This window comes from Apodemus sylvaticus, chromosome 18 (assembly GCF_947179515.1).
Source record: "Apodemus sylvaticus chromosome 18, mApoSyl1.1, whole genome shotgun sequence".
NCBI lineage: Eukaryota > Metazoa > Chordata > Mammalia > Rodentia > Muridae > Apodemus > Apodemus sylvaticus.
The window spans coordinates 68,307,075-68,331,477 of record NC_067489.1 but is presented as its reverse complement, the minus strand read 5'-3'; the positions used below and the strand labels follow the sequence as shown (position 1 = coordinate 68,331,477).

The following is a 24,403-nucleotide window of genomic DNA, read 5'->3' as shown; positions in this document are numbered from 1 at the left end:
TACTTGTCCGTTAATATCATTGTTCCTCCTATGGGGATGCAAACCCCTACAGCTCCTTGGGACCTGTCTTTAGCTCCTCCATTGGGCACCCTTTGCCCAGTTCAATGGTTGGCTGCGAGAATCCCCCACTGTATTTGTAAGGTACTGGCAAGGCCTCTCACGAGACTGCTATATCAGGCTCCTGTCAGCTAGCACTGTTGTCATGCACAATAGTGTCTGTGTTTGGTAACTGTATATGGAATGGATTCCTATTTGGGGGCAATCTCTGTAAGGTCATTCCTTCCCTATCTGCTCAACACTTTGTTTCTAGTGTTTGATTGTTGCTTCCTGGTATTGTTGTTGTTAAAAGTGGAGTTAGGTTTATGTGGCTACCGTCTTATTGGTCTGTTAATGGAAGATTACATTATTGCTTTTTCTAGTGTAGTTTCCATCATTCTGTTGGAGTTTCCTATGTATTATTCTTTGAAGGGCTGGATTTGTGGAACAATATTGTATAAATTTGGTTTTGTCATGGAATATTTTGATTTCTTCATTAAGGTAATTGAGAATTTGCTGGATATAGTAGTCTAGGCTTTATTTGTGTTCTTTTAGGGTCTGAATGAGATCTGTCCTGGACCTTCTAGCTTTCATTGTGTCTGGTAATAAGTCTGGTGTAATTCTGATAGGTCTGTATTTATTGTTTTTTTAGAATATACTTAATATTTTAATTGAGAATACATGATTAAATTACATAAAATTTGGTCTATTAACACCACAAACAAGAAAAGTAAAACAAAATATAATGTAAACAAATGCAAAACAGAACAAGGTAAACATGTAAGAAATAAAAATAATGGTACTTATTAAAACTACATTACAAGGAATATTAAATGTGGTCACATTATTCTTTACAAACATAAAACTTTCCTGATCTATGAAAAAGAAAGTTCTCATAATACATTGTCTATAAGAGACATAGGCTAAAGGGGTCTGGAAGGATGTACCAAGTTGACAGTGAAAGACACAAAAATGAACTAGGGCAGCTACATCGGTTTCAGACAAAGTAGATGTCATTAATATAATAAATTGTCATTACTTAAATAGGATTTGTAACATACATGCTTTTCTTACATTTTGAAGGTTTACAGTTCCATGATGCAGTCACTGGAAGTGTTGAGTTCACGATCTCACTTATGCATGGCAGCTTCTTGCTGTCTTTCTACAACCATGAAACGAGCTTCTTGTCCCTCTCTGGACTGTTATTGGAGGGAAAGTGACCCAGAAGTGACATCATTGTTGGAATCCCAGCTCTCTCCTGGCAGGCTGTGCTCAGAGGGCAATGAAACCACCCAGCTCCAGGGTGCAGATGGTGAGTGGAAGGATCCTTTCCCAGATGCTCTACTCATCTTATGTCCTGTGACTCTCCCACACTTCTTATTTTAGATTCGCTGTCTTTATCCATTTGTTAACCTATGTTCTAACAGGGAGTCTTGGAAAGGTTCCTATTCTCCCACCATTATAGTACTTTGAACTTTGAACCAGAAGTTATCTGTGACCCCAATATGAAATACCATTCTCAATATCCATTCACAAAATATTAGACAGTAGTGTGGGCCAACTGCATTTCTAATCAGACAAGTATGAAGTTTTCATTGCCTGTTGACATTTCTGGGATCTGAAGTGTTTGTCACTACTTATAGTATTACCCTTGCACTCAAAATCAGCCTGCAACTACATGCGTTCCAGAAGCAGTCTGTTCTGAACAGCCGCTCTAAAAATCAGTCTATAAAAATCCAGCCTTGCTAAGGGTAATGGCAGCATTGGTATTTCTTTCCCAAGCTGAATGAGAGAACGGAGGCCTTCCGTGTCCAATTCTTTAAAGAAAGTAAATATACACATATTAGAAGCTCCAAATGCATCATTATTTATATTTTTACATTTTACATTTTTTACCATTTTAAAAGGTACAGTGAAGTCATTAATTGAATATATATTATGTTCAGGAACTTTCCCCCTGTGCCCATGTCCTCAAGGATCTTCCCCGGTTTCTCATGCATCTGATGGGAAAAAATGCAAAGATAGACAATCAGACATTATGTATGCAGAGGGACGGAGATACATACAGAATGTCCAACAGACAGACAGACACACACAGAGAAAAGAGATAGAGGCAGAAATAGAGAGAGACAGAGACCGAAAGAGTCAGAGACAGAGAGGGAGAAAGAGCAGCACCCAACTCCATATGAGATTTCTCCATTAAATTCCCCTCCTCAGAGCTCAAGGAATCCTGAAGTAGAAAAATAAGAATAAATAATATACTTACCATAGGATAGACTAGACACAAGGAGAACAAAGCCTTCTAAGTCAACTGATCAAAACTTATTTGTACACATCGACGGTGAGGCAGCAGACATTGGGTGTATTGGTGTGTGCAAAGTCTTCCCAGTTTAGTATTTTATAGGACTCCTGAATGTGTAAAAATATGTCTCAGTTTCTTGAGCTCTTTTCTTCTGTTGGTTTGCCAAATCTTACTTTGTTGAGCTATTCTGTGTGGTAACCTAAGTTTCATTCTTAAATTCAATATACAGATCTAAAAGAAACCACCTTCCTGAAATTATCTGCTGACCTCCAACCATTTATCCCTTTATGATCAATATCAACACACAAACAAACAAATGTGAAGTATCTTAGGTGAGGGTTAGATAGATGCTTTAGTGATTAAGACCATGCACTACTCTTTCAGAAGACCCGACTGTAGTTTTTAGTACTTCATAAACTGGCTCACAACCATGAAAGTGGAAGGTAACATAAAGCAACATCTGAAATTGTCTTGTGACATCCACATTTGCATGCTGTGTGCACATATCCACCCATTGATCAGGTGACATTCCTTACTGTATATGAAGGTGCATCTCTGTATTTTCAATTGTTAAATCTGTACTGATAAAGAGCTAAGTGATGGCAGGAGTTTGATACTGTCATTTCTGAACCATCACTGTGCTTTAGATTTTAAATTTTGCTGATTTAAATTTTGCTGACTTTGCTCAAAACATGAATGTCATTGCCTGATGCAATCCAAGAGATATTCTGGCACTGTCTTACTGTTAATTGCTAATTATAAATATCTGACAGCCAGTAGAAAGATCAAAACTACTGGGATTGACTAGGGCAGGGGACAGACTGGGGACAAAATCAGATGCAGGAGTATGAAAAGATACTGATGGAAGCAGAAGATAGGGAACAAAGCTGTAAACAGTGAGAACCAAATGGGTAGGTAGATTGTTGTACAACTTGAAGTAAGTTGAAATGAGCTCTCCCATCAAAATGCCTACAGCTTTGACCTATACAGAAATCTGTTTTATTTATGCTGTAAGCTGCTCTGTGAAAAGCCCTGTTTTCACCTATGCTCACAACAATACACACCTGCAAAACAGTATGTGATGCAGCTTCTTGGGTGTATGGATGACTAAACTGATAGACAATTTCATGGTTTCCTACATAGAGGAATCCAGAGAAGCTTCCATCCCTCTTCCAAACACAATTGACCTTCCTGCCTAACAAGTGTAGCCCAGCCTTCTCACATCTCTCTCTGGCTCACATACCATTTGAGCCTTGGTAACAGGCTCTCAGGGCAGCAATAGAGCCCCTGAGAACAAAGTCTTTGATTTATTGCTTGTGCTGTATGCATAGAGGCAGAGAAGGCCCACACAGAACTAAGTACACATGTATGAAAACTCACATCTACAAGCATAATCTCTCACTCATGGAGACCCTCATCTCTGTACATGCTCATGTATCACACACAATTGGAGAAACCTCCCATGACAGAGAGGCACATGCAGACACACATACTGAAAAATGGTTGTTTACAATTGTATAGCCATTTAATCTACTGTACACTTGAGAAACTGCCCTGAGCCGCCAAGAAACAGGACTTGTGCATTAGTTCATGATAACTGTGGCATCCACTGCTTCCTCCTTTTCCTGGACTTCCATCAACCACTGTCCAATCATGTTCTCTTTCAGATATCTCAGGATAAAATAGCTAAGGGTCCCGGAATGCAAACTCTATGACCAGTGTGGTGGCCAATCTTTCAGCCGTGTACATCTATGAAGATAGCAGTGTCACAGATGGAGGTAGATGCATAGTGCTCTCACAAGGCAGAGAGGGGAGAGGCACTCAACAGAAAGCAACAGGCATGCCACTTACTTCATTCAGCTTAGAATCTCTGTCTCCTCAGTTGTCTCCAGTCAGTCTGTGGAGAACTTCATCACTCTGCTCCCTCGGAATCTCTCTTGACCAATTAAAGGTAAGTTGTCTAAGAGACATGGCAACACAGCTTGTGAGCAATGAGTATTTCTTTTTGGTCACCTGTCCCTTTGCCTAACTGTGAAGTATCTTTTAGCCTCTGGTTCCTATATTGATGATTTGTGAGGTTTGGTTCTCCAGAACTTGAGCATGCTATATTAGTAACTCAGGCCTAAATAGAACATCAACATCACTGTCACTCAAACCTCACTGAAGCTGAGGCAAGAAAATCATGTTGCCAGTCTGCCTTATATGGAAATTCTACTGCAAAAAAGGCATGATTGTCATTCAGAAATGTCACTGTACCTGACATCTCATAGACTACAAATGCCTCTTACTATGCTAACAGGAAAATGTCAGCAGCAAGGAGGATTCACTGCTCTTTAAGTGTGTTAATGAAATCACCTGAGAGGTTCTTTGCTTGTTGATGGAGAATCACCAAAATATCAACACATTCCTCCTCTCCTCTCTAGAATTGGCTTTACTTTCGATCAGGTCTAACTATGTAAACCAAACTACCTAGATGTCTTGGTATATTTCTGTCTCTATCCCAAGAAGCAGGACTTGAGATGTCTTCTGGGTGACTTACCTGATTAAACCATAGGAAAATTGGCAAGATTTCCTATCTTCCAATATCTCCAACAGGTCTTCAACTTGTTGCCACAAGGTCTCCCCAGAAAACACATTCAGAGTCTACAACATAAATACTATTATTCTTTCTCCGGTTCAAATTAAGGAGAGCTAATGGCTGAGTAGGAAGTCCTTACCCAACTGGTTAAAATGCTCCATGTTCTCCTTCTCTTGCTGTCTTGGGTTTTTCAGGGACTTTAAGCTTCCCCTAGAACTCCACACTCTCTACTTCCCCATGGGTTCTCTGCCTGATCCCCCACCCGACATCCAGGTACATGCATCAAGACTGAGGGAATCCAGGCAGGCTCTTGAGCAGGTAAATGCTTATAGAGTTCTACGTTTAAGGATTTCTATTTATTTTGTTTCTCAGAAGACTTTGCGCATGTGAATTTTTGGTCTATATGTAGGTATATGAATTCATTACTAGAGCCAAGGTTACCCAAGAAAATTAGGAATTGAGTAGAGAACTTATGAACAAATATATGAGAGATGAGCTCAAATAGGATCCATATTGAATGATATTTTTTTTTGGAATGAGCCATGTCTGGAACCTCATACACTGTCCATAAATTAATTTGTACTCTGCAGAGCATTGGAGATCAGAATGCGTTGTGTCCTCCTCATGTTTTGATCTAGTACCATTTACAAGTGATGACCTGGCCCCTCAGCCTAGTCCTGTACTTATAGTACCACCTCACAACTCTGCACTGGCTAGCAGCAAGTCAGTCTGGGGATTGGGTTGTGTCTGTGTGTACAGGGCCAGCTGTGATATGAAAAGACCTAATCTGTGTCTTCACTTAGACCAACAAGCAAGGAGAGGTGAGAATAATAGGGAAGGATCTAATAGGAGAAGTGAAGAAAAAGTGTGTGTCTGGGACAGATGTGGAATGGAATGTAAGCATTGCAAAAAGGACACTTAGAGATTCACTTTCTGTCCTCATCTAGGCACAGACATGCAAAGGGACCAGTGGTAAGAAAACCTCGTGCTGTAGTGATGGAACAGTTATCAGTGTGGCCTTTATATATGATGCATTTGCTGAGTGTGGACTTGTGGAAATAATTGAGAGTTCATTATTCTCAGATAGCAATGGTTAGTGAGACCCTAGCTGCTCTTAAGGATCCAATAGGAATCACCCTGTCCACAGGCTTCAATATCCAAGCTGGAGACCATGAATCTTAAGTTAAAGGGAAGACCCTCTGCAGTGAACACTTGCAGCTTGTTTCAGCAACTGATGATTGTGATCAAAAAATTCAGTCCCAGGAGTGAGAAACCCACCTTGTACTTTTATTCAGTGAACCCTGAAGCTACAGAAACAATATAAGCTAGTACTATTTCTCTTGGTTACATACCAGAAGTAAATGGCAAGAACCTACTGTTGAAGAAACCACAGTTCAGTCTTGGTACATAGAGAAATGAACTGAGTCTGGTAGACATCTGACTGCTGCTTTGCATTCTCTGTGAAGCGTGGTGCTATAAACAGGAGAAAAGTCATGTTCTGACTACTAGTGGATTTTATCTGCTATTATTCTAACGTGCTTGTTAGGATATGCCTACAGATTCAATCATGACAGTCTTGCTATAACAGTAACCAAAACGGTCTGGTTAAAATTTTGGCCATTAGACAAGATGAAATCCATACCTAGATCTTTAATCTGGTCCTAAACCCACACTCTGGTACATAACAGATCATGGAAAGACATACTGCTGTCTTTTTGGACATACTTTCAAACTGCTTCCTGAATGTGTTCATGTTCATAGATTAGTGCTACTTTTCCCAAAGGTCAGAGAAACAACTTTTGCAGGGGGATCTGTCAATGTATAGACTAATTTACTCTCATTGGTTTTTTTATCATTATTACTTGTATTTGTACTACTCTCATTATCCTTATCATTACTATCATCATTATCATCATCATCATCATCATCATCATCATTATTATTATTATGATGATGATGATGATGATTATTTAGATGTATACTTATTTCCGTAATTACCTCCAGTTGCTGAGAGCAAATGTTAAGTGTTTGACCCCAAATGAGACATTTAAATCACACAAATACACACCAGACCTAACTACTCAGAGGCCATGGTATAACATGACCTATAAACAGTATAAAAGGTGGAAGATGAGGAGGAGCGCTTTGAAAACGTCTGTTCTGGACAGGATAAGCCATTGCACTCATAAAAGCCCAGCAACTGTGTTTACTTGCACTATACCTTTAAAAAGTGAAGCCCTTACAGCATGCTATCATACAGATTAAAGAAGCTCCTAGTCCAGCTTTATAAGAACAGCTAATAATATCAAGTGTTTTGGGTATGAGGAGTCATTTTTCTTTAGGGGTAGAGAGAGAAGAATTTTTCCAGCATCCATGGGACACCACAGGGAAGACATGCAACACACCTGATTGAACACAGCAGGTTTTATGTTTTTTGTTTTTGTTTTTGTTTTTAAATGCTACATGTCCCTTGGTTTCCAGGGACAAGGACCTTAGCACCATGCCTGACAAGCAGAGTTTGATCATGGAATCTAACATAGTATTAGAAAATACCTGATGCCTTCAAGTGCTCCTGAACTTGAGAGAACCTCTAGCATATGTCCTCTAGAAGCAAAACAATAAACACATATACAGAAACACACACACACACACATACACACACACACACACACACACACACACACACAGAGAGAGAGAGAGAGAGAGAGAGAGAGAGAGAGACAGAGAGAGAGAGACAGAGACAGAGAAAGAGACAGAGAGAGAAAATAAATGTACATTTAAAGGAGACATGATAGTTGAAGAGATTTCTCTTTTTAAATAGGATTCTGTGCAATTTGAGGGAAACATCAAGTGATTAGCTTCACTTCTGAACAGGGCCAAAGTCAGAAGCATTGAATAGAATAGTTGACCACCCACAGGTCATAGTGAGCTTCTTTCTGCCAGCATGCCACCAGCAGCGAGTTTGTCCTGCCATCTCTTGTTGAGGACAGTATCTTTGTGTGAAGTGGATGCAAGTACTAGTCTCATTGATTAGGTCATTAAGCATTCAGGGAAATCACATGCTGTAGGAACCATGTTCAGGCAAGCACATTACTCTGTGTAGGCCAGACAGATTTCCCTGGTGTATTGTCTTGTGTTTTGTGGCAAGATTGTTGAATCAGTAGTATATCCATCAGGACAACTTGGTTGTAGGACTGGACAAACTGGAGCAGGTGACATGGTGTATGAGGAGTGGAGAAAGTCTTCCTCATCTTATTTATGTTCTATAAATGTGATAAATTGCACAGGGCTGTAGTCATCTTCTCTTGTCTTCCAGGGTTTGAGAGGTGGTCACTTTGTTACCAAAGTTCTTTTCACATCTGTGATGAACTGAAGATTCAATATGAAGTGAACATCACAGAACAAAGTCAGCACTTTAATAGTATAAGCCTGAAACCACATCCTCAAAGGTTCTTCAGGGAGCCTAGCAGAAACACACATCCCTAGGATATTTTCTGGAAAATACATCTTTTTCAGTTTTCCATGATGTTGCAGTACCAGACTATAGTAATCTCATGTAGGGAGACATCATATCATGCCGTTTGTACTAGAAACTGAATACCGGTGGTCGACTCATGTCAGATTAAAGTCAATCCAAAAGCAACGAAGTTTCTATTGAGTCAGAAAATTCTCTTTAGTCTTCATTAATCCATTTCTCTCAGAGCAACATTCTGAGTAGATGAAAAATGTAGGCTGATGTCTGGGACCTTTGAGGTGATTCCCTTCTGCAGTTGGTTAGTGAGTCTTGGAATTATAATCTGTCCCACATCTACCCTGTGACAGATGATGCAGACCAGTTTTGGGTGTACTGAATCCTTATATACAATGTATGCTCATGGTTCATGGCCAAAAATATTGTCTTAACCTCTTAATAAATATGTTTTATAACAAAATAAATTTCTAATTGTTATGAATTCCTAATATACTATCCTAACTTTAAATAAACCTCATATAGAAAAGATAGGTTTTCTTTTGGCCACCAAGTATAACCATCCAGACTGGTACACATACATGATGTAGATTAAACATTCAAGAGATAGAAGCAACATGTATAACACATTGAACATAACAGATATGTATACCATCCTACATACATGCATATAACACATTCATGTGTATAAAACACTCAGAGAGAGAGAGACATACATGTGCACAAGTCCTCATGCATACACACATGTACACACACACACATACACACACATACACACACACACACACACACACACACACTCACAACTGAAGGTGTTTGGGATTTGACTCATCTCAAATCTGTGACAGTCACCATGATGTTCTGGGTGGTGACATGACTGCAGTCCTGCAATTGGAGAAAAGGAAATGTGGATTAGTCATGGTAAGCTCCAATTTTGAAACAACTTATACTTTTTATATTATAGCAAAGGAAAGTCTCATGTGATCTAGTCTACACCATATATCCTAGAGAGCACAGAAGAATCTTGGTGTTAAACTCCTGACACCTGCTCTCCAGTGCTGTATTATAGGAAAGGAGCACTTTGGCAGATTCCAGAAGTGGAAATGCTGGGAACTGAATAGAGAGCCTAAAGTTTAAAACACAAGCAATCTCACTGCATAGCCCTGTCACAATCCTCTAATGTAAAAAGCTAACTGTAGAGCAATAATTCTCATCTTAGAGGTGAGATTATCTTGTTGATGGCAGCTATGGGAAAGGGGCTGGGACCCAGTACTCCTCCCTAGTTCTCCTCATGATCAGCGTCAGTGTGTCACCATATATCTTGGCATGTATTTTCCAGAGTCACTTGCAAAATATTGCCTTATTAAAAGGATCAGTAAGTCCAGTGTAGTATTGGAGTCATTGTATAAATCAGATGATAAAATTTATCTAATAGTCTTTGAGTAATGCTTAAATATGGCATACAAAAACATGAGGAGTAATCAGTCTGACTCAGTTTGGCTACATAGTGTCAGATAGCTTTAAACTCATGATTCACCTGCTATACCTGTCCTGCTGCTGGTTTTGTCGGTATGCTTTACATTGGCCAGAAATAGAAAGTGTTGTTACAACTTGGAACCTTGGGATTAGATTTCTAGGCATCTTTTTTTTATAATCATGCAATCTCTTTCAACTTTGCAATACTTAACATTGTTATATTACAAGGCAGAGCTATGTAGTTTAGAATACATCTGTTCGGATCTTCTTCCTCCCATCTGACTGAAAAATGTTCTCTGCTTTTGATCCATGAGAGTACTCTACTGGGAACAAGGGAGATGATAAAATGTGTAACAGAATCCACTGATCTTATACGGAAGCAGGCACTGCACAATCACCTGACTCCAGATCTAGGGCATCTGACAAACTCTTCTCAGCACTACAGGTACTGAACCCACAGATAACAGGCTTAAACTGAAAATGGTATCTGCTTTCACTAGTCTACACAATGATGGTACAGAAAGAAACATAGAAATATACATGTTTTACAAAAAAAATCTTAAATTTTATTAGGTCTTAATTGTTTGTTATAATCAAGAGTATAATGATATGTATATATATATATACATATATATATATACACATGTATTATGACACATATAAAGCACACATACACAGAGAGACAGAGACAGAAAGACAGACTGACTCTTGGAATTAGCAGTCTGATATAGGATCTTAGATTACTTTGGATCTCTGTGACTGAATTTCTGGTTCTTATATATTTTATGGGACAGGTTCTGGTCCTTTCACTATGTTGCTACATTTCCTTTGAATCTAAACTCAATGGAAGAGCCCTGGCTGATATGCAATAAAGTGAAAGAATCTTGCTATCTGGGGCTGATCTGACACACGAAGATCTGATCATACTAAGTGTGTGACCAGAGAAAATAATATGGGAGAAGAAACTACCTCCCTAGAGAGTTAGAACCATACTCTTCCAGACAAAATTCATGGTCAAAATTTGCATAATTAACCTATCTTGCATATTTTTCATTTGCATTCAGATCACTGACTGCGAGCTAGTTAATGACATTGATAAAGCATTAAATAAGCTAACAGATTTAATACTTTGTTCTTTTCCTCATGTTACTGGGGATGGAATTCAGAGCCTCAAGCATGCTGCTCTCACACTCTGACCCTGAAGTACATTCAAGTTTTGCTTCCTTAATCTTATCTTGATGTTATTAGTTACCCCAGATATCAGGTTTGAGTGACAGAAAGGACTAGCATCTCAGAGACAGTCAATGACTAGATTTCAAATATGAGAAAACTTCTATCCACTGATACCTGAATCCTAGATATTTGGTTATTGTGAATTGTTAAGAAGAGGGTGGTGAAGATGAACTGCCAGGAGGGTAAGGAAAAAATGATGAACCCAATCAGCACTGTGTCCTGCTGAAAACACGCCCTTGATTACTTGTACAAAGATACATACACAGAAGAGAGCTGTGTCCTGTCTGTGGGTGTGAAACCCTCTCCGTGGACAATCGGATATTTCTTGTAGTCCAGTAGGTGTCAGTGTGAAAATTCCAATTCTGAAATGAGAAAAGGCAGACACGGTTGCACACATTTGCCTCCAAGTCCTAGTTTCCTCTGTCTCTCTTTTCTACCTTTCTCTCTACCATTTTCTTTTGTTTGTTTTCTTTTACTCATTTCTCTTTTTTTCTTAGATGTCTTTTTTCATAGATGTCTCTCCCTCTTTCTCTTTTACCGTCTCATCTCTCTCAAAACCTCCTATCTCTCTTCTCATCTTCTTTGCACAGTGTTTCCCTTCTATTTTAGTAACTGCGGAGTATGTCTGCCTATTGTAATTGATTATGGTCCACGCTGTCCTCCTCCTAGACCTTGACATCCATGTCCTAGTTTTAATTATCCACTAGTTTCTTATTGTTTCTCCTTTCTTTTTTCTTTGATGTCTTTCCCCCTGATCTTCCATCTATACTTTCTTATTCATTCATTCATTCATTCATTCATTCATTCATTCATTCACTACCTCTCCTGAAGAATTCAGAATAACACAGAATTGGGAAATAAAAGAAGTAAAACTCTGAAAATTTCTTCAATCTCTGCCTCTTGAGTAAATTACTTGAGAGGTTGTCTTAGAAAACCAGCAGTGGTGTCATCTTATCTTTTAAGAGTGGCTGGTGATCATTAGAATATGCACCTTAAAGGAAGGCTTTCATAGCAATCAATTAAGACATTCTGTACATAGACAATTTTTAAATAGTTTGGAGCCATTGACAATTTTGTAATTCTAAATTCCAGACTTGAATCTCACATACTTACTGTTTATACTTGGGAGCACACACCACAGCTATGGATTCAGGGAGCATCGTTTGGTATGCAAAATGTGTGTGTACATCTACACTTGACAAAAAGGCTGTCTGGGTTGGATGGGTCTGAGAAGACAAAAGAAGTCAAGAATTGTAAGTTAGCCCAGTCAGCTATGCTTGATCCACCAGGGAAGGGAACAATCTGTTCTCTCCTGTGATTTCCAAAATCTCTCCATGCAAACCCACATCTGTCATGTGGAAAAGGAAAATTGAACCATCTGCCTTGTCCTGCAAATTATAAAATTCAAAATAAACTGAGGAAAGAGAAAATTATTTGAAATGTAAATAAGTAATATATCTAATGAAAAATACAGTAAAGGCACTATGGGCATGGCCAAGTGCCTGCTTAGCATGCATAATGAAACATCATAAACTAAAAAAAAGTTTTCTCATTTACTGTCTCTTTGTTTTCAATTTTGTGAATGGGCACCATGACCAATGCAAGACTTATATAGAACACTATTTAATCAGGGCTCCCTTACAGGTCCAGAACTTCAGTCCATTATCATCATAGCAGATAGCATGGCATCATCCTGGCAAACATGGTGCCAGATGAGCAGAGAGTTCTACATCTTGTTTGAAAAGCAAACAGGAACACAAAATCTCACAGGAAGGAAGAAGGGTTTCAGAGTTCATGCCCAAAGTGACACACTTCCTCCAAGAATGAGACTCCTACTCCAACAAGGCCACATCCTCTAATAGTGTCACTTCCTTTTGATCATCCATGCCTACATAAACCTGATGTCTAGACAGTAACTATTTCAAGTTTTGTCTTTCACGTTTAACCCATCTCTGCTTCCTTCCTGCCAACAGCACACTGATTAATTCATCATTTTTTTCTGATGACTACTTCAACAATCTCTCTGGGAATGCAGCTGTTGACATTGAATCCTTCCTCTGAGACCCATGGGATTTCTCCCTATGTGAAGAGGAGCTACTACACTCCTTCTGATGTGGTACTGTACTACTCACACGATCATACTCTTTCCTTTACTTCCCTTCCATTCTCACTGGGTTACCAGATGTAACTACCCATCGGACAAATACATGCATGAGTCCCCACTTACAGATAGTAATCTTACAGAGAGTAATGGTTGCAACCTAGTTAAAAAAAGTTACATTTCTGCCCAATGAAGGCGAAGTACTACTAGAATTGAGGAGGTTCATATATAAAATGGAGGAAGACATGGTGAGATCAAGAGAGGTTTCAATTTCAGAGGAAGGAAATGAGAAATTTGGAGCAGGCTTTTTGCAGATTTTCATTTCTAAGTTGTCTATGCATATAGATGCTTCCACCTTGAGCCATTTAACAACTCTATTTATGTATGTACACTCACAACTAAGCTGTAACTTATTTTTTCCTTTTTTTATTCAATATATTTTTATTTACATTTCAAATGATTTTCCCTTTTCTGGACCCCCACTCCCCAGAAGTCCCATAAGCCCCTTTCAATCCCCCTGTTCTCCCACCCTCCCCTTCCCACTTCCCTGCTCTGGTTTTGCCCTATACTGCTACATTGAGTCTTTCCAGAACCAGGGGCCACTCCTCCGTTCTTTTTGTACCTCATTTCATGTGGATTATGTTTTTGGTATTCCAGTTTTCTAGGTTAATATCCACTTATTAGTGAGTGAATACCATGATTGATCATTTGAGACTGGCTTACTTCACTTAGTGTATGATGTTCTCCAGCTCCATCCATTTGCCTAAGAATTTCATGAATTCATTGTTTCTAATGGCTGAATAGTACTCCATTGTGTATATACCACATTTTTTGCACCCATTCTTCTGCTGAGGAATACCTGGGTTCTTTCCAGTTTCTGGCTATTATAAATAGGGCTGCTATGAATATAGTGGAGCTTGTATCCTTATTACATGGTAGGGAATCCTCTGGGTATATGCCCAGGAGAGGGTATAGCAGAATCTTCCGGAAGTGATGTGCCCAGTTTTCTGAGGAACTGCCCAACTGATTTCCAGAGTGGTTGTACCAATTTGCAACCCCAACTCTTTTTACATATGTATACTCACAGCTATGCTATAATTTAAAACATCAAGCCTTTGACAACTAAAGTGAAATCAAAGAAAAATTGAAGAAAACAACAAACAAGAAGATACCATGTCCAAACCATCTCTCAGGTCCTACATGTCAGTAATCTGCTAACCCATTTCCTAAGAGCAGCCTTCTCACTTCAAATTCCCCTAGATTCTAGGTCCTAGATGCCTGCTTCAGTATGACCGTTATGACAGACTCCACATTGACCAATTCCTAATCAAGTGACTTCTTGTTTTGAGGCACAATATTACAGTTCACTCAAGTTGGCACCAAATTCCCTACCTACAAGTCTTATTGTCCCGAATGCTGGGAGTCCAGGAGTGTGACAGTACACCCAGATTTTATGACATTATTGAACATTGCAATCTCTGTCCACCATGACTTAGAAAGCATTAAGTCAATATCCTCAGAACTCCAGCAGGTCAAATCCTGAAGTCATTCTTCCTGCATCCCTGTTATGCGGCTTCTGAGAACATCCTATCCAGTTCTCCTTCACCCTTGTTTCTTCTTCATCCCTATACACACTGCTTTCCTCATTAGACATTCACCTAATCTGCCAGGGAATTGTTTCTCTTGCAGCCAGTTCTCCCTATTTACCAGGTTCCTGAGCCACCTGCACGTGGCTCAGGTCCCTCTCTAGGCTTCTCACAACATCCTCCCAACGTTGATGCAGTTGGAATATCTAACATGTGCCTTCAATTCCAAACAGTATAACTGAACCCTGCTGTCAAGATCTGTCCTCTTCTGCAACCCTATTCATGTTTATGAGAGGAGCACGTCTAACTCCATGAGCCCAATTGAAATCCTGCCCAGTCTGACTCCTCAGCCTCTACCCCTATTGCCTGAGTATCTGAATTACCCTGATCCCTCCTACACACACAAACAAGACTATCACCTTCTTATCCTCATTCCATGGTATAAGCTCCCAAACCACACCTGACATTCCCTTCCCAAGGAGCCCTTCAACTCCTTAATTTTAACTTCTGGAGTATGGCGTTGGTTACATCATTCTTTTGCTCTGAATAGTCCAGAGTTTTCTCTTTACTCCAAATCACTCTCTATTTTTACATCCCATCCTAGACAAGGTATGCCAGGGTTCTCTTTGGTTATATATGTGAAGATCAGGCATCCATTTCCAAAACAAACCGCAAATCCCAGCCAACAGAAATGCTCACTGATATAGGATCTCAGTGTATCTCTCTCCAATGCTATCCCCTCTCCCATAAATTTTTTGGGCTCCTCCTCCCAAGTCATCATGTCACTTTACATGTGACAGCTCTTCCTCTGCAACCCTCACTGTCCTATATTTCTCACTTGAAGTATATTGTGCATTTTGTCTCATGTGACCTGGTGCTCATTTTATGTGTGATTTCCCTTTTGAGTCCCAAGCCACAAAAGGCCAATATCAGCTGGCCATAATATATTGTTGAATTTGGCACAGCAGGAAGAATTTATACAATTGGAATGAAGAGCATCAGCACTTCCCAAGGTCTGACTAGAAGTTTTTGATCTCACAAAAAACACAAGTAATGCTCCTTCTTGGGGCTTATATTCGTTGTTAGAATAAATTCAATAGTTTTGTGAACTTCAGTCTTTGAAAATAACAGAATCATCCAAGGGACTCTCTCGGCAAGTAAATGTGTTTTCTTGAAAGTCCAAACAAGTCCAAACATGTTCAAACACTTCAAAATCTTGCATGTAAGATCATTTCAGTGTACTCAAAGGAAGTACTTCTTCATAAATAAAAACTACAATCATTAGAACAGACACTCTTGGCTTACTTAAGTTTCATTTCTACACCTTTTAGGTATATGGTCTATATACATTTTCTCATATATCCTGGCAAGCTACCATTCTCCACGCAGATTAACATGAATTTGAAAGTTTGAACAATTACTCCTAGTAAACATAAAATAGAAAGAGCTGTAAAAGTGCTAGGAAATGCTCCTTTGATTTGAACTGCACACTATTGATTATATATGCTAAGAGCCGATGATCTGGAATGAATTGACTCTGTGCACAGCAAGTTTTAGGTAGGCTGTTTCGAAGAAACAGAAAAGGAACCCTCATTCCCAGAGGTCCTTTTGCTTACATGTATCCATCCTAATGTAATAAGTCCCAGTCCTTCTTGAATAAAGAAGAGGTCCTCCTCATGCTTTGCACAGCAATAATCTGGGCCTCCTTCCTGGACAGGAATGAGGATATGGCTGATGTGATACTCCTCCCCAACCTGCCAGGAGAAAACAACTTGTTACAACTCTTGGAGGTCTCAGACCCATTCTCTCTCACACACAATAGGCCCCAGACCAGAAAGTGCATGAATCTCATTTTTCTTTCTCCCTTTGTGGTTTCAAATTCTTGGCTACTCTTGTGCTTTGCTGAGATACAGTTAAAAAGGAACAGATGTTGAGTAGAAATGTAGATGTCCAGCTTGACACCTCCTGGGCTTAGAGTCTTTCCAGTAGCAGCCAGTAGGATTGCTCAGGAGTCCAGAGATGCCTAGGAAACTAGTGCTCAAAAGCTTACCAGAGTAGATACTCAGACCAGGACCTAAAAGCCATTGATTTCTGGTTACAACTAGGCAACTTGTCTGTTTCCGGGACTTATGCCTGGCTACCTGCATTTCTGCTTTCTGTCTGCGTTCTTTTACCTGTAGGTAATATAGAACTCTGACGCTGAGGCTCATTTGAACTTGTAAGAAGATTCCAGCCTCAGTTTGCCAGTGCCTGGAATTTCTGGCACTAGCCCCCATCTAGAATGAACATTTCTATCTATAGCATTGAACCACGTTGTTCATTTCAAAAGACTCTCTAAAGCAACCAAATACAAAGTCATCCAATACAAGATGGCCAGCCTTGTCACCCATAGTTCCTCCTGGAAGGTGATGTGTATGGATAGAGACCCTAGATATGTTCCCTGAGAGTCATGTAAAGTTAAGGAGAAAACAACAGCCTCAAATAAGAAGTGTTTATATCTTTACCAGGGCTCCACATAGAACACCACATGTCTCTATTTTTTTCTTGGTGTTCATTCCTGCTGCAGTGAGGAATTTATCGCACAAATCATGAGGGAGGACCACCTGGCGCAGGCCTCTGCCCTTCTCAACTGTAATGGAAAAGAGAGAAAAGTATGAGGAGACAGGGCCTGGTATCCCTGAGGAGAACTCAAGCCTATCACCCTAGGAAAGTAATGCAAAGTCATTGAGATTCTTTTCTTCATCCCCCTCCTCATGATAGGCAGGGAGTTTTACTCCAAGCTCTGGTTACTGGTGTCTGGGAGAAGGGGCCATGGGCTTTACTGTCTGCTTAAGTGGATGGAGCAATATTTTTGGATGTGACTCTGAGCTGATATAAAATTTCTCTGTGAAAGTCTTCATTGGACAAAGTCATCTCCTAACTGAGTAGAACACCATAAGCATTCAAGGAGCTATACTGTCAGAGAAAAGCAAAACTTCTTCTGTGTTTCTCCTGGCAGAGACAGGTCTCCTTGGATCTTCATTCATATCTCCAGATTTTTTGGCATTTACGCTCTGAAGTCTAGACTTGTATTTTCCTGTGTCCACCTGGATGTTGCCTTAGATATTGACTCACACAAATGACTTACAATCTGTGACATCCTGGCATGCATTGAGTCAAACTACACTTATTCTATAGAATCCATCTTGAAGAAGCCAGCTGTGGTTATGCTCAATCATATGGAGCATTTATGCTAGATCTGTGAGGCTGTGAATAAATCCTTCAGGTAATAAGAGGATGCAGAGAGCACAAATACATACACAGTTTCTTATCTTAGGGTCAGACTACCACAATCTGTCCACAATCTTGCAATGTTTTAAGGACGAGGGAGACCCATGTGGTCTCTGAACTGGAGGGAAAGCTCAGAAATTTTTTAACAACATCTGACAGATACATATGGAAATATTGCTCTGTCTCCACATGCTGACGAGACAGTCAGGTTGTCAAGACAGATAAAAGCAGCACTTATCTCATGAGGTTCTGTTACCACAGCATAGCCAGCAGATCCATGGAAGCAGAAGACTGAGCACATGGCAGGAGATTCAGGATTCCGTGTGGGGCCCAGTGTTCCAGACTTGAGGCACCTGTCCAGCACCTCTGCCTTACCTTACTGGTGAGCTTCAGTCTCACTCCGTTTTCCTGACCCAGATGCAATTTGAACAACTTCTACACAAGGCTTGTCCAAGTAAGAAAACGATGATGACTCACCTGGACATTCTAAGGTGCCGGTTTCTGCAGCCTCCTTGGCAGCTGGTGATGTTGTTTGAGCTGCTTCATCACAGGCTTCCTTTGCTGAAGGCACCACTGTTTCGCTGAAAGTTCCAGTTGTTACTGAATAAGGCTGAGCTTCCTTTGATGAAATTGGTGCTCCAGCGCCCACCTCCCACCTTGCTTATTTTTCTTGACAACCATACCGTTTTAGAAAAGGAAAGGAAGCCCATTTTGAAATTCGCGTTCTGGTCTTCCTTTTTTCTTCCAAGAATGATGCCTTCTTGGACAGTTCTTCTTCTTCCTTCTTCTTCTGTAGGAAAGGAAAAGAATTTAGGCCACTACTTCAAATTTTGGAAGAAACGTCTTTTCAGCCCAGATATGAACAAAGTGTAGTTCCGTTAAAGTCTGACATTTCAGCCTAGGGCCAATATCACTGGTGTTTTGGAAAATCCATTCTTCTACCTTACTCTTTTCCTGTTTTTAATAAAGTTAGGTCTCAGTCTTCTTAGTATGCCATGACATTGTGTGTGTGTGTGTGTGTGTGTGTGTGTGTGTGTGTGCATGTTCCTGTGTGTTGATTGGATTACAGAGGGAGCCCTGTCATTGACTCACACTTCAAAGACACTGCACAAGACAGTCCTGGGATCAGACTGTGTAGATGTCACACAGTCCTCCTATATCCATGCTTCTCCTCACACTGACCTTTTCTGTCAAGTAAACAAGATGTTCTTCAGTGTATTCATTAATCAGGTCTCTCTTCAGCTCCTCAGCCCTTACAAAAATCTGTTTTGTTGTCTGCAATACAAAACCAAAATGTATAATTAGAACAGTGCTAATGTCAGAAAAGAGAGAAAGAAAAGAAGATGGCAGGGGCAGCAGTATCTCGTGCATGTCTTGAACGCAATTCCCAGCCATCCCCTCTATACAGAATTCCTGAAACAGCGTTGCCCCCCCCCTTCCTTCTAGTGTCATCATCTGTGTCTTTTTGGTGAGCAGCTGTGTTCTGCTTTGGAGATTTTTGGTCAGCCACATTGAGAATGAAAACCTACCTTGAGGATATTTGATTTTTTATAAATCTCCAGAATCTCTTTGTACTTTTTATCTGCAGGGAGATTTTCCACATAGAGTCTAAAGGAATAGAGCAGAGAGACTAAGCTGCACAGAGAAATTAAAATGTCTAAATGAGTCCCTAAGGAATCTTGGACTCTGTAGTCACTGCTTCAGAAGTTACGGGTATTTAATAAGGCACACCCTGAGATCCCACATCAATTTCCATTACTTAGACTGGAGAAAAACTATCAAAATTCTTCCAGGATACTGGCACAGTCAGCAAACATTAGTTGTCAATAAGCATAGTTAAAGTGATACAGTGCCAGTTGGTCATTTCAACACCCAGGAGGCACCAGATAGACCCACAATCCTTGAGGAAACAGGTTGTACTCCTGGACTTCATACTAGGAAATAAACACAGTGGTCTGAGTCTTTCATTCCCACTATTAATCTTTGCTGACATAGCACTTTTGTTTATTGCTTCCTGGGAGTGTACCACCTTACCTCAGACATCACTAGGTAATGAGAGGAGATACTGAGGGTGCTCAGTTCTAGGTGGTGATGTTCCCTGGGTACCTAGTCTCATGATGCACTGAAAGATGCTAGTAAACTGCTTCAACCCTTATGTCTGTCCAAGATTCAAGATTCACTGCCTTGTCAAAAACTCTTCTTGAGAAGAGGATATGACCAGAAACTCAGTCTGGGAAGCTGATGTATGGGAGAACTTGTGACTTTTTGGTAAGAGAGATTTGTTATTGGAGAAGGGAAGAAATGAGAGTAGATTTTTTATGATCTCAAGAGAATGCCTTCATTTTACAGGAAAACACCAGTGGAAAACCAAGAGAAACCCTGTTGTAGTATTTGTACAACAAAGGGAATGCAAACTGTGGTACCTCAACTCATCTGTAAATCTAAGCTCTCTAGTTGTGGAACAGTAATTGATGTACCTACTAAACATTCAGTCTTCTGAAGATCAATGAAATCATGTCCAGAAAACCCCTCCCTATACTATATATATATATAGCTTATTGAGTTCTATAGGAGAGAGGTAGGCATTCCTGTAGCTTCATAGTCACCAGAGGATTGTTGACTACCTAGCTTCAGTGTGGTTAACCATCCGTAGGGATTTCTTCAAACTATTCATTGTATTGCATAAGAAGAGTGAAAAATAGATTGTAAAGCTGTCACCATGAAATAGTTCTTACAGCCTCAGTGAGAAGGGTGCTTTGACTTTAGTAAGGGGAAGATGGAAAAGTCTCACCAATCCTAGTTGGCCTTAAATTTTGTGAAACAGAATATAAGGAGATATAGAGTGTGTATATATATATATATATATATATATATATATATATATATATATATATATATATATATATATAATTTCCTTATTTATAACACCACCACCTTTGTTCCTCATATCTTTGAATCACAAGAAAAAGTCTGTGTGGGCAGTTCCAGAAATCTGATGAAAAGATAACATCCTCAAGTTCTATAGCTGTCAACAAAGAAGAAAACCCTGAATAAAACAGCAGAGTGAGCAAAAAAACGAGTTCCAGAAAAGGAGTAGAAACTGCAGGTTCTCACGTGAGGTACTTGTGGTAGAGCACAAAGGCTGCTTCCTTTTGTCCACATTGATCAAGGTCAGCTGCCATTTTATAGAAGTTTTTGCTCAGGCTCATATAAAATGCCAATGAAACATTCTTGTTTATTTCAATGTTCTGCCCAAGAGCACTTAACAGTTGGAACCGCTCTTGGGGAAGAAGAGTGGCATTATCATGCCTGGCGATGTTCTAAGACAAAAAAGAAAAGACAGGAAACATCAAAACACTTTGTCTGGCATGCTGGGCATTTCAGCTCTCTAGCACATTCATGCCTTTGCCCCCCCCCCACACACACATACACACATATATACACACACAACTGTGTATGTATATCTGTGTCAGATTCACAAACCTCTCTCCCTGAAGAAATTAGAGTGAATAGAACACCCCTTGTGTCAATTCAGTTTCATACATTTAGTGAATAATCCCACCTTGGGATTTCCTATTATGCTAGTAAAATGGTAGATTTGGGATTAGGGATGCCTGTTCCCATTGAAAAACATATTGCAAAGGAGCTCTGAGGGAATGTTCAACTTAAGAAGCCGGCTTACAAATAGGTTATTTATTGAAATCAGGACCAGAAGACTTCACATAGCTGTGAGTGGTTGTGTACACATAGGAGGGTTATGCATTTGCATGATCATGAGGAATGAAAACTAAATTCCTGATGGTTTTTTTTTTTTTTGGAGATTTTTATTCTATAAGGAATTGTTTGCTATTTGTTTGCAAACATTTTTGGCGTGAATGGTTTTTTTTTAATTTATTGATATATTTATTTACATTTCAAATGATTTCCCCTTTTCTGGACCCCCACTCCCCAAAAGTCCCATCAGTCCCCTTCCCTCCCCCTGTTTTCCCACCCAACCCTTCCCACTTCCCTGTTCTTATTTTGCTCTATACTGCTTCACTGAGTCTTTTCAGAACAAGGGGCCACTCCTCCGTTCTTCTTGTACCTCATTTGATGTGTGGATTATGTTTTGGGTATTCCAGTTTTCTAGGTTAATATCTACTTATTAGTGAGTGCATACCATGATTCATCTTTTGAGTCTGGGTTACCTCACTTATTATGATGTTCTCCAGCTCCATCCATTTGCCTAAGAATTTCATGAATTCATTGTTTCTAATGGCTGAATAGTACTCCATTGTGTAGATATACCACATTTTTTGCATCCACTCTTCTGTTGAGGGATACCTGGGTTCTTTCCAACTTCTGGCAATTATAAATAGGGCTGCTATGAACATAGTGGAACATGTATCCTTATTACATGCTGGAGAATCTTTTGGGTATATGCTCAGGAGTGGTATAGCAGGATCTTCTGGAAGTGAGGTGCCCAGTGTTCGGAGGAACCGCCAGACTGATTTCCAGAGTGGTTGTAGCAATTTACAACCACACCAGCAGTGGAGGAGTGTTCCTCTTTCTCCACATCCTCCCCAACAACTGCTGTCCCCTGAACTTTTAATCTTAGCCATTCTGACTGGTGTAAGGTGCAATCTCAGGGTTGTTTTGATTTGCATTTCCCTAATGACTAATGAAGTTGAACATTTTTTAAGATGTTTCTCTGCCATCCGAAGTTCTTCAGGTGAGAATTCTTTGTTTACCTCTGTACCCCATTTTTTAATAGGGTTGTTCGGTTTTCTGGAGTCTAACTTCTTGAGTTCTTTATATATATTGGATATTAGCCCTCTATCTAATGTAGGATTTGTGAAGATCTTTTCCCAATTTGTTGGTTGCTGATTTGTCCTTTTGATGGTGTCCTTTGCCTTACAGAAACTTTGTAATTTTATGAGGTCCCATTTGTCAATTCTTGATCTTAGAGCATATGCTATTGGTGTTCTGTTCAGAAACTTTCTCCCTGTATGGATGTCCTCAAGGGTCTTCCCCAGTTTCTTTTCTATTAGCTTCAGAGTGTCTGGCTTTATGTGGAGGTCCTTGATCCATTTGGATTTGAGCTTAGTACAAGGAGACAAGGATGGATCAATTTGCATTCTTCTGAATGCTGACCTCCAGTTGAACCAGCACCATTTGTTGAAAAGGCTATCTTTTTTCCATTGGATGTTTTCAGCCCCTTTGTTGAGGATCAAGTGGCCATAGGTGTGTGGGTTCATTTTTGGATCTTCAATCCTGTTCCATTGATCTGCCTGCCTGTCACTGTACCAATACCATGCAGTTTTTAACACTATTGCTCTGTAGTATTGTTTGAGGTCAGGGATACCGATTCCCCCAGAATTTCTTTTGTTGCTGAGAATAGTTTTACCTATCCTGGCTTTTTTTGTTATTCCAGATGAATTTGATAATTGCTCTTTCTAACTCTGTGAAGAATTGAGTTGTGATTTTGATGGGTATTGCATTGAATCTGTATATTGCTTTTGGCAAAATGGCCATTTTAACTATATTGATCCTGCCGATCCATGAGCATGGGACTTTTTCCCATTTTTTGAGGTCTTCTTCCATTTCCTTCTTCAGAGTCTTGAAGTTCTTGTCATACAGATCTTTCACATGTTTGGTAAGAGTCACCCCAAGGTACTTTATACAGTTTGTGGCTATTGTGAAGGGGGTCATTTCCCTAATTTCTTTCTCAACCTGCTTATCCTTTGAGTATAGGAAGGCCACTGATTTGCTCGAGTTGATTTTATAACCTGCCACTTTGCTGAAGTTGTTTATCAAGGAGTTCTCTAGTGGAGTTTTTTGGGTCACTTAGGTAGACTATCTCAGACTCTTTTACACTCTCTAGTTCAGAGGAACTGCACACTCAGAAAGTTGTCCTTTTATTTTTATATGACTCATCAGAAATTGCACAAAATCACATTAAGTTATATTTTCCACTCACTTTGTGGCAAACGACATGATTTCTCCTATATACCCACGATTATATACCTATTCAATGATCCCAGGTCCTTGTCCCCTGCTTTCTGCTGGATTTCCCACAGGGAGGGAGTGTGTAACTGAGACTTCTGAGTTCACTTTCTACATAGTTCTCTTTTACACAACCTCCTGAACTGTTCAATTCATGTATTGCCAACTCTCCTTGTCTCTTTCATACAATTGATTTTTTTTTACCTTTTTTCCTTAATTGTTTTTAGTTATTTTATTTACATTACAATTGTTATCCTCTTTCCTAGTTTCCCCTCCAAAACTCCCTATCCAATCTTCCCTCCTCCTGCTACCCAACCCTTCAACACCCGCTTCCCTGTCCTGCCATTCCCCTACACTGGAGCATCCA

At 39.8% G+C, this 24,403-nt stretch overlaps 1 protein-coding gene across 1 annotated transcript; it reads right to left on the bottom strand.

Annotated features, from left to right (window-relative positions):
- Positions 1-1,710: 1,710 nt before the first annotated feature.
- Positions 1,711-18,732, bottom strand: LOC127668504 (STAM-binding protein-like). The gene is made up of 8 exons (XM_052162140.1): positions 18,701-18,732; positions 18,529-18,632; positions 17,286-17,410; positions 16,398-16,535; positions 12,208-12,320; positions 11,339-11,456; positions 6,293-6,389; positions 1,711-1,853 (listed from the first exon to the last, which is right to left on the bottom strand). Exons 1-8 carry the CDS (start codon positions 18,730-18,732, stop codon positions 1,711-1,713), a joined length of 870 nt encoding a protein of 289 aa, XP_052018100.1.
- Between the last annotated feature and the right edge of the window lie 5,671 nt (positions 18,733-24,403).

Excerpts from the sequence above, each read along its gene's own strand:
- LOC127668504 (XM_052162140.1), bottom strand. The coding sequence starts at position 18,732 with ATGGTTGTCAAGAAAAATAAGCAAGGTGGGAG. Across the intron at positions 6,390-11,338 it reads GTGTATGTATCTTTGTACAA|CACCACGCTTCACAGAGAAT; the intron begins GTAATCAAGGGC and ends TCCTGTTTATAG. Across the intron at positions 1,854-6,292 it reads GAACTGTGGTTTCTTCAACA|AATTGGACACGGAAGGCCTC; the intron begins GTAGGTTCTTGC and ends CTTTCTTTAAAG.